Source organism: Tachyglossus aculeatus, chromosome X1 (assembly GCF_015852505.1).
Source record: "Tachyglossus aculeatus isolate mTacAcu1 chromosome X1, mTacAcu1.pri, whole genome shotgun sequence".
Classification (NCBI taxonomy): domain Eukaryota; kingdom Metazoa; phylum Chordata; class Mammalia; order Monotremata; family Tachyglossidae; genus Tachyglossus; species Tachyglossus aculeatus.
In genome coordinates, this window is record NC_052101.1 from 14,913,366 (window position 1) to 14,932,564 (window position 19,199).

Sequence of the window (19,199 nt, forward strand, 5' to 3'; positions counted from 1 at the left end):
AGTCTAGAGGGGGAGGCAAACATTAATATAAATAATAAATTACATATACAGTAATTACTAATTATAATAATAATGACAGTATTTGTTAAACATTATATGCCAAGCACTGAAATAGAGTACAGTCAGATCCCTTGTAGACTGTGAGCCCATTGTTGGGTCGGGACCGTCTCTATATGTTGCCGACTTGTACTTCCCAAGCACTTAGTACAGTGCTCTGCACACAGTAAGCGCTCAGTAAGTAGGAATGAATGAAGGAATCAGGTAATAACTTAAGGGTTGACGGACAGAACCATTCAGCAGCTAGATTGTGTGCCCGTGAGGGGTAGAGACAAGTCTAATTCCCATCTGTGTATTCTCTCCCAGTGTTTAATACAGTGAAATGCACACAGCATAAATACTGTTACCACTACAGATCTGCCTGTACCGGCTTTCAATCGATGGACAAGGCAAGAAACCGAGCCAGCCCTCACTGTGGACCCACTACCAATTCAAGAAAGTTCCTAGAACTAAGAGGAAGTGGAGGGTGAATTATGGAGGGAAGGAAGTGATTGGGAAAAGGAAGTTGGTTTGGCTGAATGTAACCAATTTTGTTTCCTACACTTGTGAAAGTAGTTAGCCTTACCCAGCTTCTCCCATAAAAGTTCCCGTCCAAAGCAACTCACCTGCAATAGGGGAAATAATTGGAAGAAGTGTGTAAGAGTCTGTTGTACTCTCCCAAGCACTAGGTACAGTGCTTTGCACACAGTAAGCACTCAATAAATATGATTGATTGAGGGTCCACATCGATGGTTTCCCCATCTGGAGATTTCACTTTAGCAGAGAGTCTGTGACATCTTTTACCCTGACCAAGCTGAAGGCCAATAAAGTCCATCATTCCTGTTCTGCCGCCTGGTTTGATGCAGCTATTTCAGAGTGACAATAGCCTCATAAATTCAGAATGTTTGCATCCCTGTTGGGAATTAAATGGCCCCATCCTGCTGATAAGTTTTTATCTGACCAGAACCAGATCAAATTGCCTTCAGGGTTAACAGAATCCCAGCAGGAGATTAAAAGGGGGCTGCCTGGAGCAGAAAGTGAGTGACTTTAGTAAATTATTATAATGATGGTTTGCTCTGAAATTCATAATGTACAAATTTCAACCCATGGCTCTCCTGATGAGTGAAGGCCAGCGGGTTCATTCTCAGGACAATAGGGAGTCATTGCTTCTTTGCCAGAGGCTACTTTCTCCCGGGTATCTAAATTTACTAAACTATATAGAGAAAGATAGAAATAGTTAGTTGGAAATAGCATGAGTTGAGAAACTTGTATAAATATGTCATCAGCACCCATATTGGGAGTTTCTTATGGTTTCCCTGCTCCTCAAAGTAGGAAGAAAGACACATACAGACAGAAAACTGAATTTAAAAGTTAAACTATAGACTATAAGCTCGTCATGGCAAGGGAACATGTCTACCAACTGTGTTGTATTGTCATTTTGTCCTCTCCCAAGTGCTCTGCACACAGTAAGCATTCAATAAGTGTGACTAATTGATATTTATTGAGTGTTTACTTGGGGCAGAGCACTGTACTATTGTATTGGGAGAATACTTGTAGACATGAACCCTGCATTCAAGGAACTTATACTCAAGTGAAAATGAAGTTATTCTATGGCAGGAGTGAGGTCAAGTGTATATTCTTAAGCAGCTCTAAAAATGTAGTCTCTTGTTTTTTTTCCAAGTCCAAATGGGCCCACTTTAGAAATGTATGCAAACATGAGGAAATTGGAAAATTCAGAATATTTCACAGACAGATGGATTTAAGTGACTGCAGTGAAGGCAGGAATAGAAAAGTAACCTGAAGACCCATCTGAGGAGCGCTTAGAACAGTGCTTGGCACATAGTAAGCGCTTAACAAATGCCATTAAAAAAATGGGTATCAGAAAGCAAAGGCTTTATGGGAGCAGCAGAGAGAATAAAAGAATGAAGGAAAATATGGATACACATGATGGAAGGTGAATTGTTCAGAGCCAGGAAAAGAGAAAGATGTTACTTCACAGTCAATCGGTAGTATTTATTGAGCATGTACTCTGCGTGGAGCACTATATTAAGCACAAAGGGCACGGGCTTTGGAGTTAGAGGTCATGGGTTCAAATCCCGCCTCCGCCAGTTGTCAGCTTTGTGACTTTGGGCAAGTCACTTAACTTCTCTAGGCCTCAGTTCCCTCATCTGTAAAATGGGGATGAAGACTGTGAGCCCCCATGGGACAACCTGATCACGCTGTAACCTCCCCAGTGCTTAGAACAGTGCTTTGCACATAGTAAGCGCTTAATAAATGCCATCTTCATCATCATCACTTGGGAGACCATGACAGAATTAGTATCTGTGATATCTGCCCTCTGGTAGCTACAGCCTAGAGGGGGAGATAGACATTTAAATCACTACCAGATAGGATTACATAGTTAAAAGCGAAAGACAGATCATCTCTGCCCCAGCAGTGCCTCGGAGACCCATTCCTAAATATAAGGAGAGTTACTTCTGATTTCCAGAAGAGGAGAGTTGGGTGTTTCTGTAAAGTCACAAATCCTGATTTTACCATCTGACAAACACGTCACTGTGGCAAGGGCGTGGCTGTTGGGGCCGTGCCATCTGGGGTGAAGGTTTCCGAGTGAAGAATCCCCCAGGGCTTCTCACGAGGTGGACAGACCCTGTAGGAGTCTGACAATAACTACAGCATGGCACGTGTGCTACGCTCTAGTCTCTCTGGTTGTAAATGGATTTTGTAACTTCATAGTTTTGTAGGCACTTAACAACGTGGCGCCCACCTTCTTGCCTGCTGCTGTCTGGGCCCGGGCAGGGGTGTGATTGGTCAGGATGGGAGAGCAAGTGTAGCTAGGCAAGCCATTAGCACAATAATAATTGTGGTATTTGTTAAGTGCTTCCTGTGTGCCTGTCACTGTACTAAGCTCTGGGATGGATACAGTCAAATCGGGTTGGACATAGTCCGTGTCCCATGTGGAGCTCATACTCTTAATTGTCATTTTACAGTTGAGGTAACTGAGTCCCAGGGAAATTTAAGTGACTTGCTCAAGGTCACAGAGTAATAATAATAATGATGGCATTTATTAAGCACTTACTGTGTGCAATGCACTCACTGTTCTAAGCACTGGGGAGGTTACAAGGTGATCAGGTTGTCCCACGGGGGGCTCACAGTCTTAATCCCCATTTTACAGATGAGGTAACTGAGGCACAGAGAAGTTAAGTGACTTGCCCAAAGTCACACAGCTGATAATTGGCGGAGCCGGGATTTGAAACCCTGACCTCTGACTCCAAAGCCCGGGCTCTTTCCACTGAGCCACGCTGCTTCTCAAGTGGCGGAGCCTGGATTAAAACCCAGGTCTTTCTAACTTCCAGACCTGTAATCAATCAGTCAATCAATCATATTTATTGAGCACTTACTGTGTGCAGAGCACTGTACTGAGCGCTTGGGAAGTACAAGTTGGCAACATATAGAGACAGTCCCTATCCAACAGTGGGCTCACAGTCTAAAAGGGGGAGACAGAGAACAAAACCAAACATACTAACAAAATAAAATAAATAGAATAGATATGTACAAGTTAAATAAATAGAGTAATAAATATGTACAAATATATATACAGGTAAAGCTTACAGGTATACCTGTAAGTGTATCCACTAGTCCATGCTGCTTAACCAATTGCTTCACCCAGGTTCTGCCTGCAATCCCAGACTGATCATGTGGCTGGTTGTAAATTTCCTTTGGAGCAGTGAGCGCTGTATTTCCAAGAAGAATTTTAAGCTTGCCAACATCATTTTTGTATTGGACCCAATATTGTTAGCGGATGGTCGGGAGACTGCGGCCGAAGACAGCTCAGCAGGTCAGGCAGCAAAAGGAACCAGGGTAGCTGCTTTAAAGCAGAGGCGTCAGAAAGGCTGTGCCACGAAAAGGAAGAAAAGCAAACTAGCCACGGTGGGGAACAAATAGAAGAGCGCAGTGAGCGACAGTCGGTTCCCTTGCATGATGGAGAAGGGATTGTCCGCATATCACATATAGGTCTTATCAGCAATACCCACCCACACTGAGTGGGGGGAAGTGCAAAATGTCCAGGAGCGTGGGAGCGATTCTCTTCGCCTACGGTTCTTGACTTTGGAGCTGCAGGAAGTGGAGAATGTTGTGCCACTTGGCGTGGAGCTGGGATTGCTAGAATCCCTCATCCCTCTCACCTGGATCTGGGATTTCCCTCCACACATCCGCCAAGCTAGCGCTCTTCCTCCCTTCAAAGTCCTACTGAGCTCTCACCTCCTCCAGGAAGCCTTCCCAGACTGAGCCCCCTCCTTCCTTTCCCCCTCCTCATCCTCTCCGCCTTACCTCCTTCCCTTCCCCACAGCACCTGTATATATGTTTGTATGTATTTATTACTCTATTTTATTTGTACATATTCTGTTTATTTTATTTTGTTAATATGTTTTGTTCTCTGTCTCCCCCTTCTAGACTGTGAGCCCGCTGTTGAGTAGGGACCGTCTCTATATGTTGCCAACTTGTACTTCCCAAGCACTTAGTACACTGCTCTGCACACAGTAAGCGCTCAATAAATACGATTGAGTGACTGAATGAATGATCCTCTCTTCAAAGCCCTACTGAGAGCTCACCTCCTCCAGGAGGCCTTCCCAGACTGAGCCCCCTTTTCCTCTCCTCCTCCCCATCCTCCCCACCCTACCTCCTTCCCCTCCCCACAATACCTGTATGTCTGTTTGTACAGATTTATTACTCTGTTTATTTTACTTGTACATATTTACTATTCTATTTATTTTGTTAATGATGTGCATCTAGCTTTATTTCTATTTATTCTGATGACTTGACACCTGTCCACGTGTTTTGTTTTGTTGTCTGTCTCCCCCTTCTAGACTGTGAGCCTGTTGTTGGGTAGGGACCATCTCTATAGCTTGCCAACTTGTACTTTCCATGCACTTAGTACAGTGCTCTGCACACAGTAAGCGCTCAAAAATGCGATTGAATGAACGAATGATAGACTCTCACTATCCATAGTATCATCTGTGAACTCCAAGGGCACATGTATATATCGCTATTTGTGTTCACTCTCTCTTACAAACACATACCCACACATGCAAACAGATCAGAAGAACCCATAACCTAAAAACCTACACAGTGGAAGATATTTCTGTTTTGACACCTTTTTTCCTTTCAGTTTGAACGAGGTAATTCTGTAATTCAACAGGAACCACATCTCTGTGTTGTCTCGTGTGGTTGTCGGCAGTTAACAGACCACTATGGATGATTGGTCATTGAGCGGCATTGGAGGCCAAAGTTTAGAATGAATTGGGGAATGGTGAAGTGAGAGGAAATAGAGGAAAGTAAATGGCACCCTCCCCCCCAACATACACAAGGGTCAGAAAGTAAGGAATGTGCCTGCTAACTCTGTCGTACTCTCCTAAGCATTTAATTTAGTGCTCTGCACATAGTAAGCACACAATAGATACCACTGATCAGTTGGTGTCTGTGGAAAGAGAAAAAGTGAGGGGGAGAGTGAATAGAAGACCCAGGAAAGAGTTAGCCAAAGTGGGTGAGGGGAAGAGAGGGTAAAATGTTTTGGAGGATTAGTGTCTTGTTTGGGATGGAGAGGGAGGAACATGAGGAATGAAATCCTTTGCTTCAAGGTCCTAGAATTCAGACAGAACAAAGAGTGCCTGTTCACTTGAGTCAACAATGAAACGGAGACAGGTACGCTCTACCTTTGCAGTGGGAAATCTGCTTTCTTTGGGGCTTTTGCAGTTTGGGCTTTTTCTTTATTTTTTTTCTTCCTTTTAGACTCTCCTTCAATCTGTCTTCCTGCTGGGGCCTATTTCCTATAATGTACGTCTACTGTAAAGACAGTACATCAAATTGTACTGGAGCTGAATCTCCTTTTTCTGAACAAGCCTATGTTTTATGAGTAATTGGAAAGGAAGAAATTTATTTTAATTTTTGAAATAGGCTCCTTTTGTGCCTGGACTCTTGCTCCCCAATTATTCTGACTACATTACCTAGAGACCTCCACGGGAATGGAAACAAAGGCCCCCATCTTCCCACCCCCAATCTATGAATGTTTCAGACCCACCATCGGTGATTTTCCACTTGGAAGAAGCGCAGAGAGGTTGTTCTAAGTTTGGAACAAATGTGCTACCTGGAGAAAGATTTTCTCGATCCTCCTGGGATACCTCCCCAGTGGTCAATGCAAGGTTAACAATTTTCCTTTCTATTACTAGGAGATGGTAAATGCTGAAGTTAGCGATGATGGTGACAGTAATGACTAAGCCCCTGCCGTGCCAGCCCACCTTCCTGGTTGCTTGGGCGCAAACAGAAGCAGAAGTCCCAGACCCTGACCTTGAGGAGTTTATCATTTCAGACTATTGAATGTCATTACTAGAACTTGGAGATGGTATTTAGCCCCCTAGATTCACAGATCTGGTATCTGCTATTCAGCAGAGGCGCTGCTTGGAGCAAGGACAACCCCCCAACCCTTCAGCAACCTACTGACTGAAGAAGCCCTCCACTGTGCCTGCTACCATGACAACCGTGGTCAAGGAAGGAGGACATGTACCTAAGTAATAATAATAATAATAATGATGGCATTTGTTAAGCGCTTACTACGTGCAAAGCACTGTTCTAAGCACTGGGGAGGTTACAAAGTGATCAGGTTGTCCCCACGGGGGGCTCACAGTCTTAATCCCCATTTTACAGATGAGGTACGTGAGGCACAGAGAAGTTAAGTGACTTGCCCAAAGGCACACAGCGGAGCTGGGATTTGAACCCACGACCTCCCTGAAGGTCTCCCCTACTGCCCCACATTCACCACTCCTTCCCCTATCTGTAAGAGAATTAGTCATTGGAAGCAGCACGGGCTAGTGCCTAGAACACTGGCCTGGGAGTGTGAAGAACCTGAGTTCTAATCCTGGATCCTCCACTTGTCTGCTGTGCTGCAAGTCGCTTCACGTCTCAGCCTCAGTCACCTCATCTGGAAAATGGGGATTAAGACCGTGAGCCCCACCCATGTGGGATAGGGACTGTGTCCAACCTGATAAGCTTGTAACTACCCCAGTGCTTGACACAGAGTAAGTGCTTAACAAATAACACGGTGGAAGTAGGAAAGAATGGCCTCTTCCCCCATAGGTGGCCGGGACTACATGGATCCAGCCAGAACCTCTAATCAACTTTTGAAGCTCATGGTCAGAGTCCTCAACTGTTGTCATTGATCCACTATTATTAGCCTTGTCGTATTACAATTGCATCAGCCCTATTTTCTCGTAAGAATGAGGACGGTACAGTCCTCCTGGCCTGTTTTATGGAGGGAATGTCAGAATCGATTCATGCTTCTCAAGTACCGTAGAGTTTATGAACAATGGTTGCTAGGTAAAAATACAAAGCATTATGCAACCACTGGTTCATGTCAGTCAGGCATACCTCTCTGGCTCTGGGCTTGCTGACCTGCCAGCACGTTCCAGAGCTTTGGGAGGTCGTGAGGAGAGCATGGAGGGTAGGAGAGAGGACGTAAGTACACATCGCTTCAGTGATGCATTCATTCAATCATTTATTGAGCACGTCTTCTGAGTACTAAGCGCTCGGACGAGTACAATACAACAATAAACAGAGACATTCCCTGCCCACGACGAGCTTACAGTCCTGCTCAGACAGGCCAAGCAGGCGGGGAAAACGCCCCAGTTGCTTATTGTCTTTTAAGGGGTCCAACAGCAGTGCTCCTGCAGGACTAATCACTGTTCTTTGTAAATCAGTCAGTCAATCGTATTTATTGAGTGCTTACTACGTGTAGAGCACTGTACTAAGTGGGAGAGTACCAAAAGAACCGTATTAGTAGACACATTCCCTGCCCATAACGAGCTAAGTCTAGAGGGTCAGACAGACAATATAATTAAATAATTTAGAATACATAATTTAAAGACAAGTACCTAAGTGCCATGGGGCTTAGGGTGGGTGACTAATGCCCAAAGTTCACAGATCCAAGTGCATAGATGACGCAGAAGGGAGAGCAAGCCAGGGGAAAGAGGGCTTAATTGGGGGGAGGCCTTTTGGGGATGTGACTTTAATAATGCCTTGAAGGTGGGGAGAGTGGTGAGGTCTGGAGTAGACGGAGGGGGAAGGATTTCAGAGGGGCATTCCGATGTCCATTAGGCCAAATTCATTACCTTCAAGAGGAGGGATAGCATCTTTGCTAATTCCCTCCTGCTGGAATTGTGATTGCATTATGCGGTAATTCATTAACAGTGTATAATGGCCGTGTTCGTGATAATACTAATGATGATATTAGAGGCTTGATTTTTCCCACCAGATTGCCAATCCAGTTAGCCTCACGTGTGGAGTCAAGAGGCCTCATGGACTTCCTTGCATACTGGTTCATGCAAATTGTATCTCTGCTTTCTCAGAGGGCTAAAAAGCAGCGTGGCTTAGTAGAAGGTGCACAGGTTTAGAAGTCAGAGGTCCTGGTTTCTAGTCCCGGTTCTGCCAGTTGACTGGTGTGTGACTTAAGGCAAGTCATTTAATTTCTCTGTGCATCAGTTTCCTCACCTTTAAAATGGAGAGTCAATGCCTGTCCTCCCCCCTACTTAGTCATTGAGCCCCATGAGACCAGGGGCTGTGACCAACCTGATTATCATCTATCTGCCTAGTACAGTGCTTGTCTATAAAACAGAAAACCTCATTATTCTGAATATTACATATTATATAGGACCTTATGTTAAATTTGTATGAGCAAGAAGTGTTGTGACTTCCAAAAAAATCATTTTCCCAGGTGTTTTCAACATATTTAAACTTTAGCATAACGAGTTCTGCTCTCTGTAACCAATATTCATATGATTTTTTGCTAATCGCCTGACCACATACACACCATTAGAAAAAACTTAGTAAACATGGAGCCTTTTCTCCTAGTATCCTGATGGAGTTAGTGAGGCTCCCAAGGTACCTGGCTTCATTCCAAGGAATGTATTAGACCCTGGGGCTCTTAGTAAAGAGCTCGTAAAAGAAATGCATTCATCTGATTTTTGACCTCTACTTCCAAAACACACAGAGACACAAGAGTGGACAGTAAACTCGTTGTGGGCCTGGAGTGTGTCTGCTGATTCTGTTGTACTCTCCCAAGCACTTAGTACAGTGCTCTCCACACAATAAGTGCTCAGTAAGTACCATTGATTGATTAATGGAAGTGCAGGAGCTTTGGACTTCTCCTGGAAGTGGCTTGCCAGGGGATCTTGTGACCCCAAATCACCCCTTAAAGACCTGTTATGATTATTATTATTACAGTATTGATTAAGCTCTTACTAGGTGCCAGTCACTGTACTAAGCACTGGGGTGATACAGGCAAATCGGGTAGGACGCAGTCCCTGTCCCACATAGAGCTCCCAGCCTCAATCCCCATTTTACAGCTGAGGTAACTGAGGCACAGAGAAGTGCAGTGACATGTCCAAGGTCACACAGCAGACAAATTGCAGAGCCAGGATTAGAACCTATGACCTTCTGACTCAGGCCCGTGCCCTAAACACTCCGCCATGCTGCTTTAAGGAGTACTTTGCTCCTCCCAGCCCTGACCTGCAGTCAGATTTAGAATCATCTGGGTGAATGACTCGGTCCAGAGCTCCCCCCAGCATCCTAGAGAGAGGTCATCAATCATCAATCGTATTTATTGAGCACTTACTGTGTGCAGAGCACTGTACTAAGCGCTTGGGAAGTACAAGGTCCAGACCCAGAGCTGCCACAGTGCTTAAACCAGTGTTTAACCAGGAGCCCAGCTATAATGCTGGTATTCCCCAGGCCTCCCCTGAGGTATAGAGCACAGAGATGGAAAAGATGACATAGGTGAGTTCACTGAAAGAGAGGCAGTCAAGTGCTGGAAATAGCGCTCATCACAGTAAACCCTGTTGACTAGGCCAGGAGCAATTTAAAATGATGGTACCTTTAATTATCTCTGTCTGTCTGTCTCTCTCTTTCTCTCTCTCTCTCATTTTCATGAAGTTCTCCTTGTGGCCCACCTCTTTTCTCCTGAGGTTCCACTGTGAAAAGCAGCATATAGGAGTTGTGTTGATCAAACATTTATCTAGTTTGTGGGTCAGCAACCCAAGTGCCTTGAGAAAACTAAGAGAATTCAGGCAAGAAGAGTAAAAATACAATCATAAGAGCTATTGGTAGGTCTGGAGAGTCTATGCTCTAGATTATTTAGCCTAAAGGAATTTGAAGAGGTTTTAGATGGGCTTCAAGAATATATAGAGAGAGATTGTACAGGCGGGGTGATCAATCAGTCAATCGTATTTATTGAGCGCTTACTGTGTGCAGAGCACTGTACTAAGCGCTTGGGAAGTACAAATTGGCAACATATAGAGACAGTCCCTACCCAACAGTGGGCTCACAGTCTAAAAGGGGGAGACAAAACCAAACATACTAACAAAATAAAATAAATAGAATAGATATGTACAAGTAAAATAAGTAAATAAATAGAGTAATAAATATGTACAAACATATATACATATATACAGGTGCTGTGGGGAAAGGAAGGAGGTAAGATGGGGGGGATGGAGAGGGGGATGGGGGGGGAAGAAATGGAATACCTATATGACCAGGTAATAGGTCAAGAGGAGATGTGCTTTAAACTGGAGCTGGAAGGAATTAGAATGCACACTAGAACTCTCAGGCATATGTGCTAGTAAGCCCTATAGTGTTTCACTAACCAACGTTGTGAAATTTTTCTCAGGGGATTTTTACCCGTGGGATGAGCAACGCTGTACGTAGGATGGCCCTGTGTAAATAGCGTGAGCGGACCAGATGATCTTTATCAAGTCTCCTCCAAACCCATATTTCACAGTCATCCCTGATTGTGTTGTCTGACATCCGCCCTTCCGCTCCTGACCTCTGGTTTCAGGTGTCAGGGAATGTGGTGACAGGAAGTGGGTGGGAAGAATTCGGAGGTGGATCGAGACCTTTACTGCAAGGGAATGCCGAATGACTTCACGATTGTGCTATGTTGCCTGTCCAATGAGCCTGTGGTGAAACCAAAGTCTGAAATGGTAATAGCCGTCAGCCACTGGAGAGGACAAGGGTCCCACTTGGATTAATTCATTTAACCAATATGTAGGAGTGTCTACAACAAGTGAAGACTCGCTCTTGATTCTAGGGGGTGTGATTCAGAATCTGGTCCCTTCCCTAAAAAGCCCTGAAGTCTGATGGGTGGAGGTGGGACACAGATAAGCACACAAGCATAAAATGGTGACAGAAACATTAAAATGTAGCTAACGAAGATTTACATCTAGGCTATAGGTTTACTGAAGAGGGTTGGAGGGTCAGATCCAGCCTGTAGATTCCCAAAAGTCCTAACCCCTTGAAACGGGCTAGGGCAAACCCAAAGCCAAATTGGGAAGGATTCAGAGTAGTCTGCGTGCCTCTCTTCTCCCACGACTCTTCACTGCAAACTGTGTTGGGCTTGGAAGGGATGTTAGTTGGCACTACTTGAGAGGTGTGAGTGTGGGCTGAAATATAGTGTTTTCCAGGGTGGGCCTGTGCAGTGGATTCATTCATGTCTCCTTGGCTCCTGGGAAGCTAAGCCAAGTCCTTTAGACTGTAAGCTCCTCAGAGAAGCAGCGTGGCTTAGTGGATAGAACATGGACCCGTGAATCCGAAGGCCCTGGGTTCTAATCCCGTCTCCGCCACTTATCTGCTGTGTAACCTTGGGCAAGGCACTTCATTTCTCTATGAAGTTACAGATGTCACCTCATCTGTAAAATAGGGATTAAGACTGTGAGCCCCATGCGGGACAGGGACTCTGTCCTACCTGACAAATTTTTATCTACTCCAACACTTAGTACAGTGTCTGATACATAGTAAGTGCTTAACAAATACCACAGTTATTATTGTGGGCAGAAAACGTGTCTTCCAACTCCATAGTCTTGTGCTCTCCTAGGCGCTTAGTACGGCACACAGTAAGCATTCAATAAATATGACTGATTAATTGATTGATTGACCACAATTCCAGCAGGACACAAGCATAGGGAGCAGCCAGATGGACTCCCAAAATGAGTCCTGGGGCCTTTCCCAGTTTAGCGCAATTCTTCTGCATTCTACCTGAGACCCAGCAGACTCTGATGCCATGGTTTAGAGCTCTGTTCTGGGCAAGCTTGGTCAAGAAACTGCATAGAGTAATAATAATAATAATAATAATGGCATTTATTAAGCACTTACTATGTGCAAAGCACTGTTCTAAGCGCTGAGGAGTTACAAGGTGATCAGGTTGTCCCACAGGGGGCTCACAGTCTTCATCCCCATTTTACAGATGAGGTAACCGAGGCCCAGAGAAGTGAAGTGACTTGCCCAAAGTCACACAGCTGACAATTGGCGGAGCCGGGATTTGAACCCATGACCTCTGACTCCAAAGCCCATGCTCTTTCCACTGAGCCACGCTGCTTCTCAGTAGTGAATAGAGTACCGGCCTGGAGGCAGAAGGTCATGTGTTCTAATCCTGGCTCTGACACTTTTCTGCTGTGCGGTTGCCTCATCTGTAAAATGGGGATTGGGACCTTGAGCCCCATGTGGGACAGGGACTGTGTCTAACCTCATTTGCTTGATCCACCCTAGTGCTTAAAACAGTGCCCGCCACATATTAGTACAGTGCTCTGCACACAGTAAGCGCTCAATAAATACGATTGATGATAGTAACTGATTGGTGGTATTCGTCAAGGGCTTACTCTGTGCTGGACACTGTACTGAGCACTGAGGTAGATACAAGTTAATCAGATCAAAGTTCCTGTCCTTGATAGGAATCGTGGTCTAAACTGGGATATTGAGAAGCAGCGTGGCTCAGTGGAAGGAGCACGGGATTGGGAGCCACAGGTCTTGGGTTCTAATTCCGGCTCTGCCATTTGTTAGTTGTGTGACTTTGGGCAAGTCATTTAACATCTCTGTGCCTGTTACCTCATCTGTAAAATGGGGATTAAGACTGTGAGCCCCACGTGGAACAACCTGATCACCTTGTATCCCCCCAGCGCTTAGAACAGTGCTTCACACATAGTAAGCGCTTAACAAATGCCATCATTATTACATTGAATTCTCATTTTACAGATGAGGAAACAGAGGCACAGAGAAGTTAAATTACTTTCCCTCGGTCACCCAGCAGGCAAGTGGCAGAGTAGGGATAAGAACTCCCTACTTCCAGGGCTGGGCTTGTTCCACGGGGCCGTGCTACTTTCCCTGTTCCGGCAAGGCAAGTAGACTAGCTACATATTTGCACCCTAGACAGAGAGGAGATATTTGTTCGTTTCACAATTAGCTCGTCTAAACAAGCATTTGGTTTCTCTCACTACTCCACTGTCTTCAACTCTGGATCCCAACCCCACATTCTTCCGTCCCGTCTGTGGCACAAGGGTGAAGTCAATGGATTTATGAGGGTCTCCTTCCCTCTGACCCCCAGGCTCTCAGCCCCATGCTGCCATCACCTGCAGCTTTTAACTTCACCAGTGCCCACCCACTCACCACTCTGGTTTGGCATCTGAGAAACAGGCAAGTGCATAGCAAAGAGGCTGGATTTTATTTTTCAATTCCATTTGCCAAACCGTGAATCGTACTGTATTTTCCCACCTCTCCCCGGGTTCAAAACCGTAGCATCAGAGTCCAGAGAAGGAGTTCTTAAAGTCAAAAGATGCAGTGAAGCTTATGAGCCAAGTTCACGACAAGACTGGTTTAGCGGCACACACGCGCATGAGTAAATTGTAAGATGTTATATAGTATTTTGGTAGCAGAGTTCATTATGCTACAACCAGCCTGCTTGCGATCTCCCCACCTCGTGGGTTTTTTTTTTGTTTATTTATGGGGGTTTTTTCCCTCCCTTTTCTTTGGTTTCAGATGCGAATGTCTCTCTGGCTTATGTGGTTTCCCCATGTGCGAGGTCGGCTCCATCCCTCGCATCGTCTCTCGTGGAGACGGAACACCCGGAAAGTGCTGTGATGTCTTTGAATGTGTTAATGGTACGTGGCGTTTCTATTGTTCATTAAGCGTGTGACCATCTGAGAAGGAGAAGAGGAATGGAAAGGGAGGGCGTGTCTGGCCGGACACTAATGCTTCTCCAGCTCAGCAGCGGCAGTGTCCCGTGGGCCCTTGGTCATTGATGGTCTTGCACAGAATAATAATAATAATAATGATAATGATGGTATTTGTTAGCGCTTACTATGTGCAAAGCACTGTTGTAAGCGCTGGGGTGATACAAGGTGATCAGGTTGTCCCACGTGGGGCTCACAGTCTTCATCTCCATTTTACAAATGAGGGAACTGAGGCACAGAGAAGTTAAGTGACTTGCCCAAAGTCACAGAGCTGACAATTGGCGGAGCCGGGATTTGAACCCATGACCTCTGACTCCAAAGTCCAGGCTCTTTCCACTGAGCCACGCTGCTTCTCTTTGGTGTACATTTTGCCATGTGCTGCTTCATTCCACTGTTGTGTTTCATTGGATGTGCTCCACAAGGCTGCTGGAACATGGGAGGCTAGTCAAATCCTAATGTTTGATAAATTGTGTAATACCTAGGTGGGTGAGGGAAGATTCTCCCCTTCCTGCCTTCAGTCATTTCCAACTTAGCCAGTTTTCAGTGTGGTCCAAAGTTCTGGTCTAAGGAGAGTGAGTCAACAGATATGGGAAAGAAACAAGCACGTGAACTCACCCTACCTCATTAAAGTTGACCTATAACAAGCAGGAAAAAAAAAAGGCAAGAAATCTATTGTAGGTACTGTGGGTTAAACTATTATAGGTACTAGGGAAAGAGCTTGGACTAGTGAAAAGAGCGTGGACCCAGGAATCAGAGGACCTGGGTTGTAATCCTGACTTCGTCATTTACTGGCTGTGTGACCTTGGGCAAGTCACTTCACTTCTCTGTGCCTCATTTCCCTGATTTGCTAAATGGGGAATCAGTACCCTTTCACCTTCCTACATAGACCGTGAGTCCCATATGGGAACTGGTTATCTAGTATCTAACCTAGCACTCAGTATAGTGCTTGGCACATTGTAAGCATTTAACAAATATCACAATTATTAAAAATTGTACCAGTGCAGGGAAAGCCAATAATTACAGGTACACGATGTGGAAGGGATTTTACATTTCTCATGTATTGGACTTATCAGTCACACTCATCCACACTTAGACGATGAACTCCCAGTGGGACAGTGAATGAGTGCGACCTGATTTTCTTCTATCTACCCCAGCGCTTAATATAGGACCTGGTACATAGTAAGAATTTACTAGCCCAATAATCATCAATTTCTTCACCTAAGCTCTCAATCCTGAAGCCTCAGGGCCCAAGGATCACCTTGTTCCTTGACAGGTATCTCCACTATCGTCACTGTTTAAGCCATAATCTCCTGTCGTTAAGTTACCCACAATTCACATTCATGTCAGTATAAACTGTGTACAAAAAGCAGAGTAGTATTAGAATGACAAAAAGTGGCTGTGAAAAATCCTGAAGCTCTCCTCCTAATCACTCCCATCATTATCCCACAAGGTACAAATTTCAGAGGGTGAAGACAGTTGTGAGAGAGAACAGAAGAAGGTCCTCAACAGGGATTATGTTATACAACCCTCTTTCCAAGGGATCAGTTGTACCCGTAGCTGAAATAGTCATTTTAAGATCCGGGCACTCGGGATAGAGACATTTATTGAACTTGGAACACTGCGGGAAAAGTAAACCAACCCAACATTCCAACCCAGTACTGTCACCGAGGAAAGCTAAGGATGCAAACAAAGCAGGTCAAGTATAAATAGTCCGAGCAATATTTTCCAGTCACATCTAGAAGCCCTTATCTATTTTCACAGGGGAGGTGGGGACAAATTGGAAGAAAAGTATCATGGACTGCTGAAACAGTGACTCCATTGTTGCTTAAAAATGATACAGCTGATCTTTGCTGATCAACAAGAGGACTGGATACAAAACTTAGTTGTTACTAAACTGCAACCACTTCTGACTTCAGCGATTCATTTCTTTCGGCTGTCATGTGGATAATTAGACCGTGGCTACATGGCTTTGGGTTTGATAACCTGCCCTGGGTTGGGTACGGGGAGGGAAAAGCTGGACGAGGATTTATCAATAGCCTTTTGGACCTGGGTTAACCAGGAAGTCAAAATTTCCCCACAGTGAACTTTTACATCTAATAAGGGACTCATTCATTCACTCATTGTCGTATTTATTGAGCATTTACTGTGTGCAGAGCACTGTACGAAGCACTTGGAAAGTACAATTTGTTAACAAGTAGAGACTCATTGACAGAATAGCCAGATTTAGACTGAATAATTCTTTCCAGTAATAATTTTTAATAATTACAGTATTCAAGGGCTATGTGTGAAGCACTGTTTTAAGCATTGGGTTGGATACAAGTTAATTAGATCAGACACAGTCCCTGTCCCCACATAGAGCTCACAGTCAAAGTCAGAGGGGGACAAGTATTGACTCCCTGTTTTACAGTTGAGGAAACGAAGGCATATGGGAAATTAATCAGTCAGTGGTCTTTGAGCGCTTACTATGTGTAAAGCACTGTACTAAGCGCTTGAGAAAGTACAATACAACAGAATTAGCAGACATGTTCCCCTCCCATAACGAGCTTACAGTCTAGAGAACAAGCTTACAGTCTGAGTTGCCCAAGGTCATACTGCAGGCAAGTGGCAGAGTCAGGATTAGAACTCAGGTCTTCGACTCCCATACCTGAGCTTTTTCCACTAGGCCTCTCTGCTTATGAATTACTGTGACTAGATTGTCACTGGTGCAGTTTCTTAAATCATAGCCTGCAAGGAGGTCCTTTTTCTACTATGACACCCTCATGGATTCCAAAATCCACGATCTCCGAGCGATGTCAAAACTTACTGCTGTTAGGAAGAGAGTATTTCTGTATTAGGAAGAAAGTATTTCTTCCTCTATCTCCTTCTCCTCTTCCTCCTCTCTGCTTGGTAAAGTCCAGGTTTCACACTTTCTCCAACCAAGCACTAGTTTTTACATGCCCACCTTGTGTAACATGACTGGATTTCTAATACCAGTCGTCACAGACCCCTCCTTGGCTTCTAAGGAACCCTAACTATACTAAAGCATGTAGTGAGTGCTCATCGAAAACCAGTGATTGACTGATCATAGAATTAGGATTTAGGCATGTCATTATCTTCCTCAACCAACACTTGGAGGCTACGATATGTTTAATCAATCAGTGGTATTTATAGGGCACTTACTGTGTGCAAAGCACTATACTAAGTGCTTAGGAGAGTACAATATGAGCTCTCTAACCTCATGCTCAGTTGAGACATGGCCTAATGGAAAGAGCACAGGACTTGGAATCAGGAGACTTGGGTCCTACTCCCCACTCTGCTACTTGCCAGCAGAGTGACCTTAGACAAGTCACTTAACTTCTCTGTGTTTCAGTTTCTTCATCTGTAAATGGGGATTAGCTTCCTCTTCTCCCTCCCTCTTAGGCCGGCCAACTCCCCTCAGGACAGGGCCTGTTTCCTATCTGTCTTGGATCAACCCCAGCACTTAACGCAATGTTTGGCACATAGTAAGTACTTAATAAATACTATAATTCTTAATGTTGTCTCTTTTGCAGCACTTTTCAGTCAAAACCTTGAAATGCCCCATTGGCATAGTCTTTTAAGTACAGGACATAGGTGCCCATAGGCAGAGATAAAAACATCTTCAGTCTGTCTCCTCAACAGTCTGTCTAGAAGTTGAGACTTTGTGGAGGCCCCTGGCATAAAAGAAGAATACTTATATGAGCTCTCCATGTCCTGTAGGAATTAGAAGGGGGAAGAAATAGAAGGAAGGGGGACAGAGAGACCCTCACTGTTCGAGGGAACAGAGTGGATTCCATTAATGGATTCTGTTTGTCCCCTAGTTTACATTTCATTGTGCAGGGTACTGGCATTGATGAAGCTGAGAGGATCCATAATACTGCAGAGTTGATGTGGCATAGTGGATAGAGCCGTGGGCCTGGGAATTACAAGGCCTGGGTTGTAATCCCGTTCATGCCACTTGTCTGCTGTTCAACTGTGTGATCTTGGGCGTCACTCCACTTCTCCGTGCCTCAGTTACTTCATCTGTAAAATGGGGATTAAGACTGTGAGCCCCATGTGAGAGATGGACTGCATACAACTTGTTTAGCTTGTGTCTACCCCATCTCTTAGTACAGTGTCTGGCACGTGGTAAGTGCTTAAAGACCATTAAAAAAAATAAATAAATTGCACTGATGCATTCCAGCACTTGGTCTTTAGGACCCGCACTTTGCCTATCTCAGGACTCCTTTAAACATAGCAGACATATCCCTGAGGAACGTTTGTTGTTCCCAGGTGGCTGGCCACGGGCAGGCTTTCCTGGCGTTCATTAATCAGTGTCTTCAAGAAACGTTCATCAAGCATATCCTGGGTGCTCGGCAGTTTTCTTGGCAAAATATGTTTGCCAGGTGCGGTAGACTGTTCCCAATCCTAGAAGGATCATTGCCCCATGGCTGGTGGAATACTGGCTTCAGTTAAGATGCAAATTTGCTTTTTTTTTTCTCTCTGTCTCATTCTGCTAGTGTTACAGGTCCTTTTTAATGAGGTAGTGTGAGTTAATGTGTTTGTTTCCTTTCTCTTGATCTTGAAAATCTTCCCCTTGGGCCCAACTGAGTATTCACAGGTGGTTGACTCGTTCCTTTTAATCTAGGACCCTGAACCTGGCCAAACACTTGTTAGTTTGGAGCCCGTTCTGGGCAGGGATTGGGTCTGCTAATTCTGTTGGATTCTCCCAAGTGCTTAATAGAACGCTCTGCACATAGTACTCAATAAGTACCACTGATAATAATAATAATAATGATGGCATTTATTAAGCGCTTACTTGCAAAGCACTGTTCTAAGTGCTGGGGCGGTTACAAGGTGATCAGGTTGTCCCACGGTGGGGGCTCACAATCTTAATCCCTATTTTACAGGTGAGGTAACAGGCACAGAGAAGTTAAGTGACTTGCCCAAAGTCACACAACTGACAATTGGCGGAGCCGGATTTGAACCCATGACCTCTGACTCCAAAGCCCGTGCTCTTTTCCACTGAGCCATGATCATTGAAACTCAGAAGGGGAGGATTTTCCCTCACCTTCCCAGGTTTCCACTATTTGTCAAACCTTAGGATTTGACTAGACTCCCATTTACTGGCAGGCATGGGTCCCCTGA

At 44.7% G+C, this 19,199-nt stretch overlaps 1 protein-coding gene across 1 annotated transcript in view; it reads left to right on the forward strand.

Annotated features, from left to right (window-relative positions):
• CRIM1 (cysteine rich transmembrane BMP regulator 1) overlaps window positions 1-19,199 on the forward strand; it is a 227,383-nt gene that overhangs the window by 138,198 nt on the left and 69,986 nt on the right. The window contains exon 8 of the mRNA XM_038771661.1: window positions 13,882-14,003. Within this exon, the coding sequence (XP_038627589.1) occupies window positions 13,882-14,003 (122 nt within the window). The remainder of the gene's footprint in view (window positions 1-13,881; window positions 14,004-19,199) is intronic.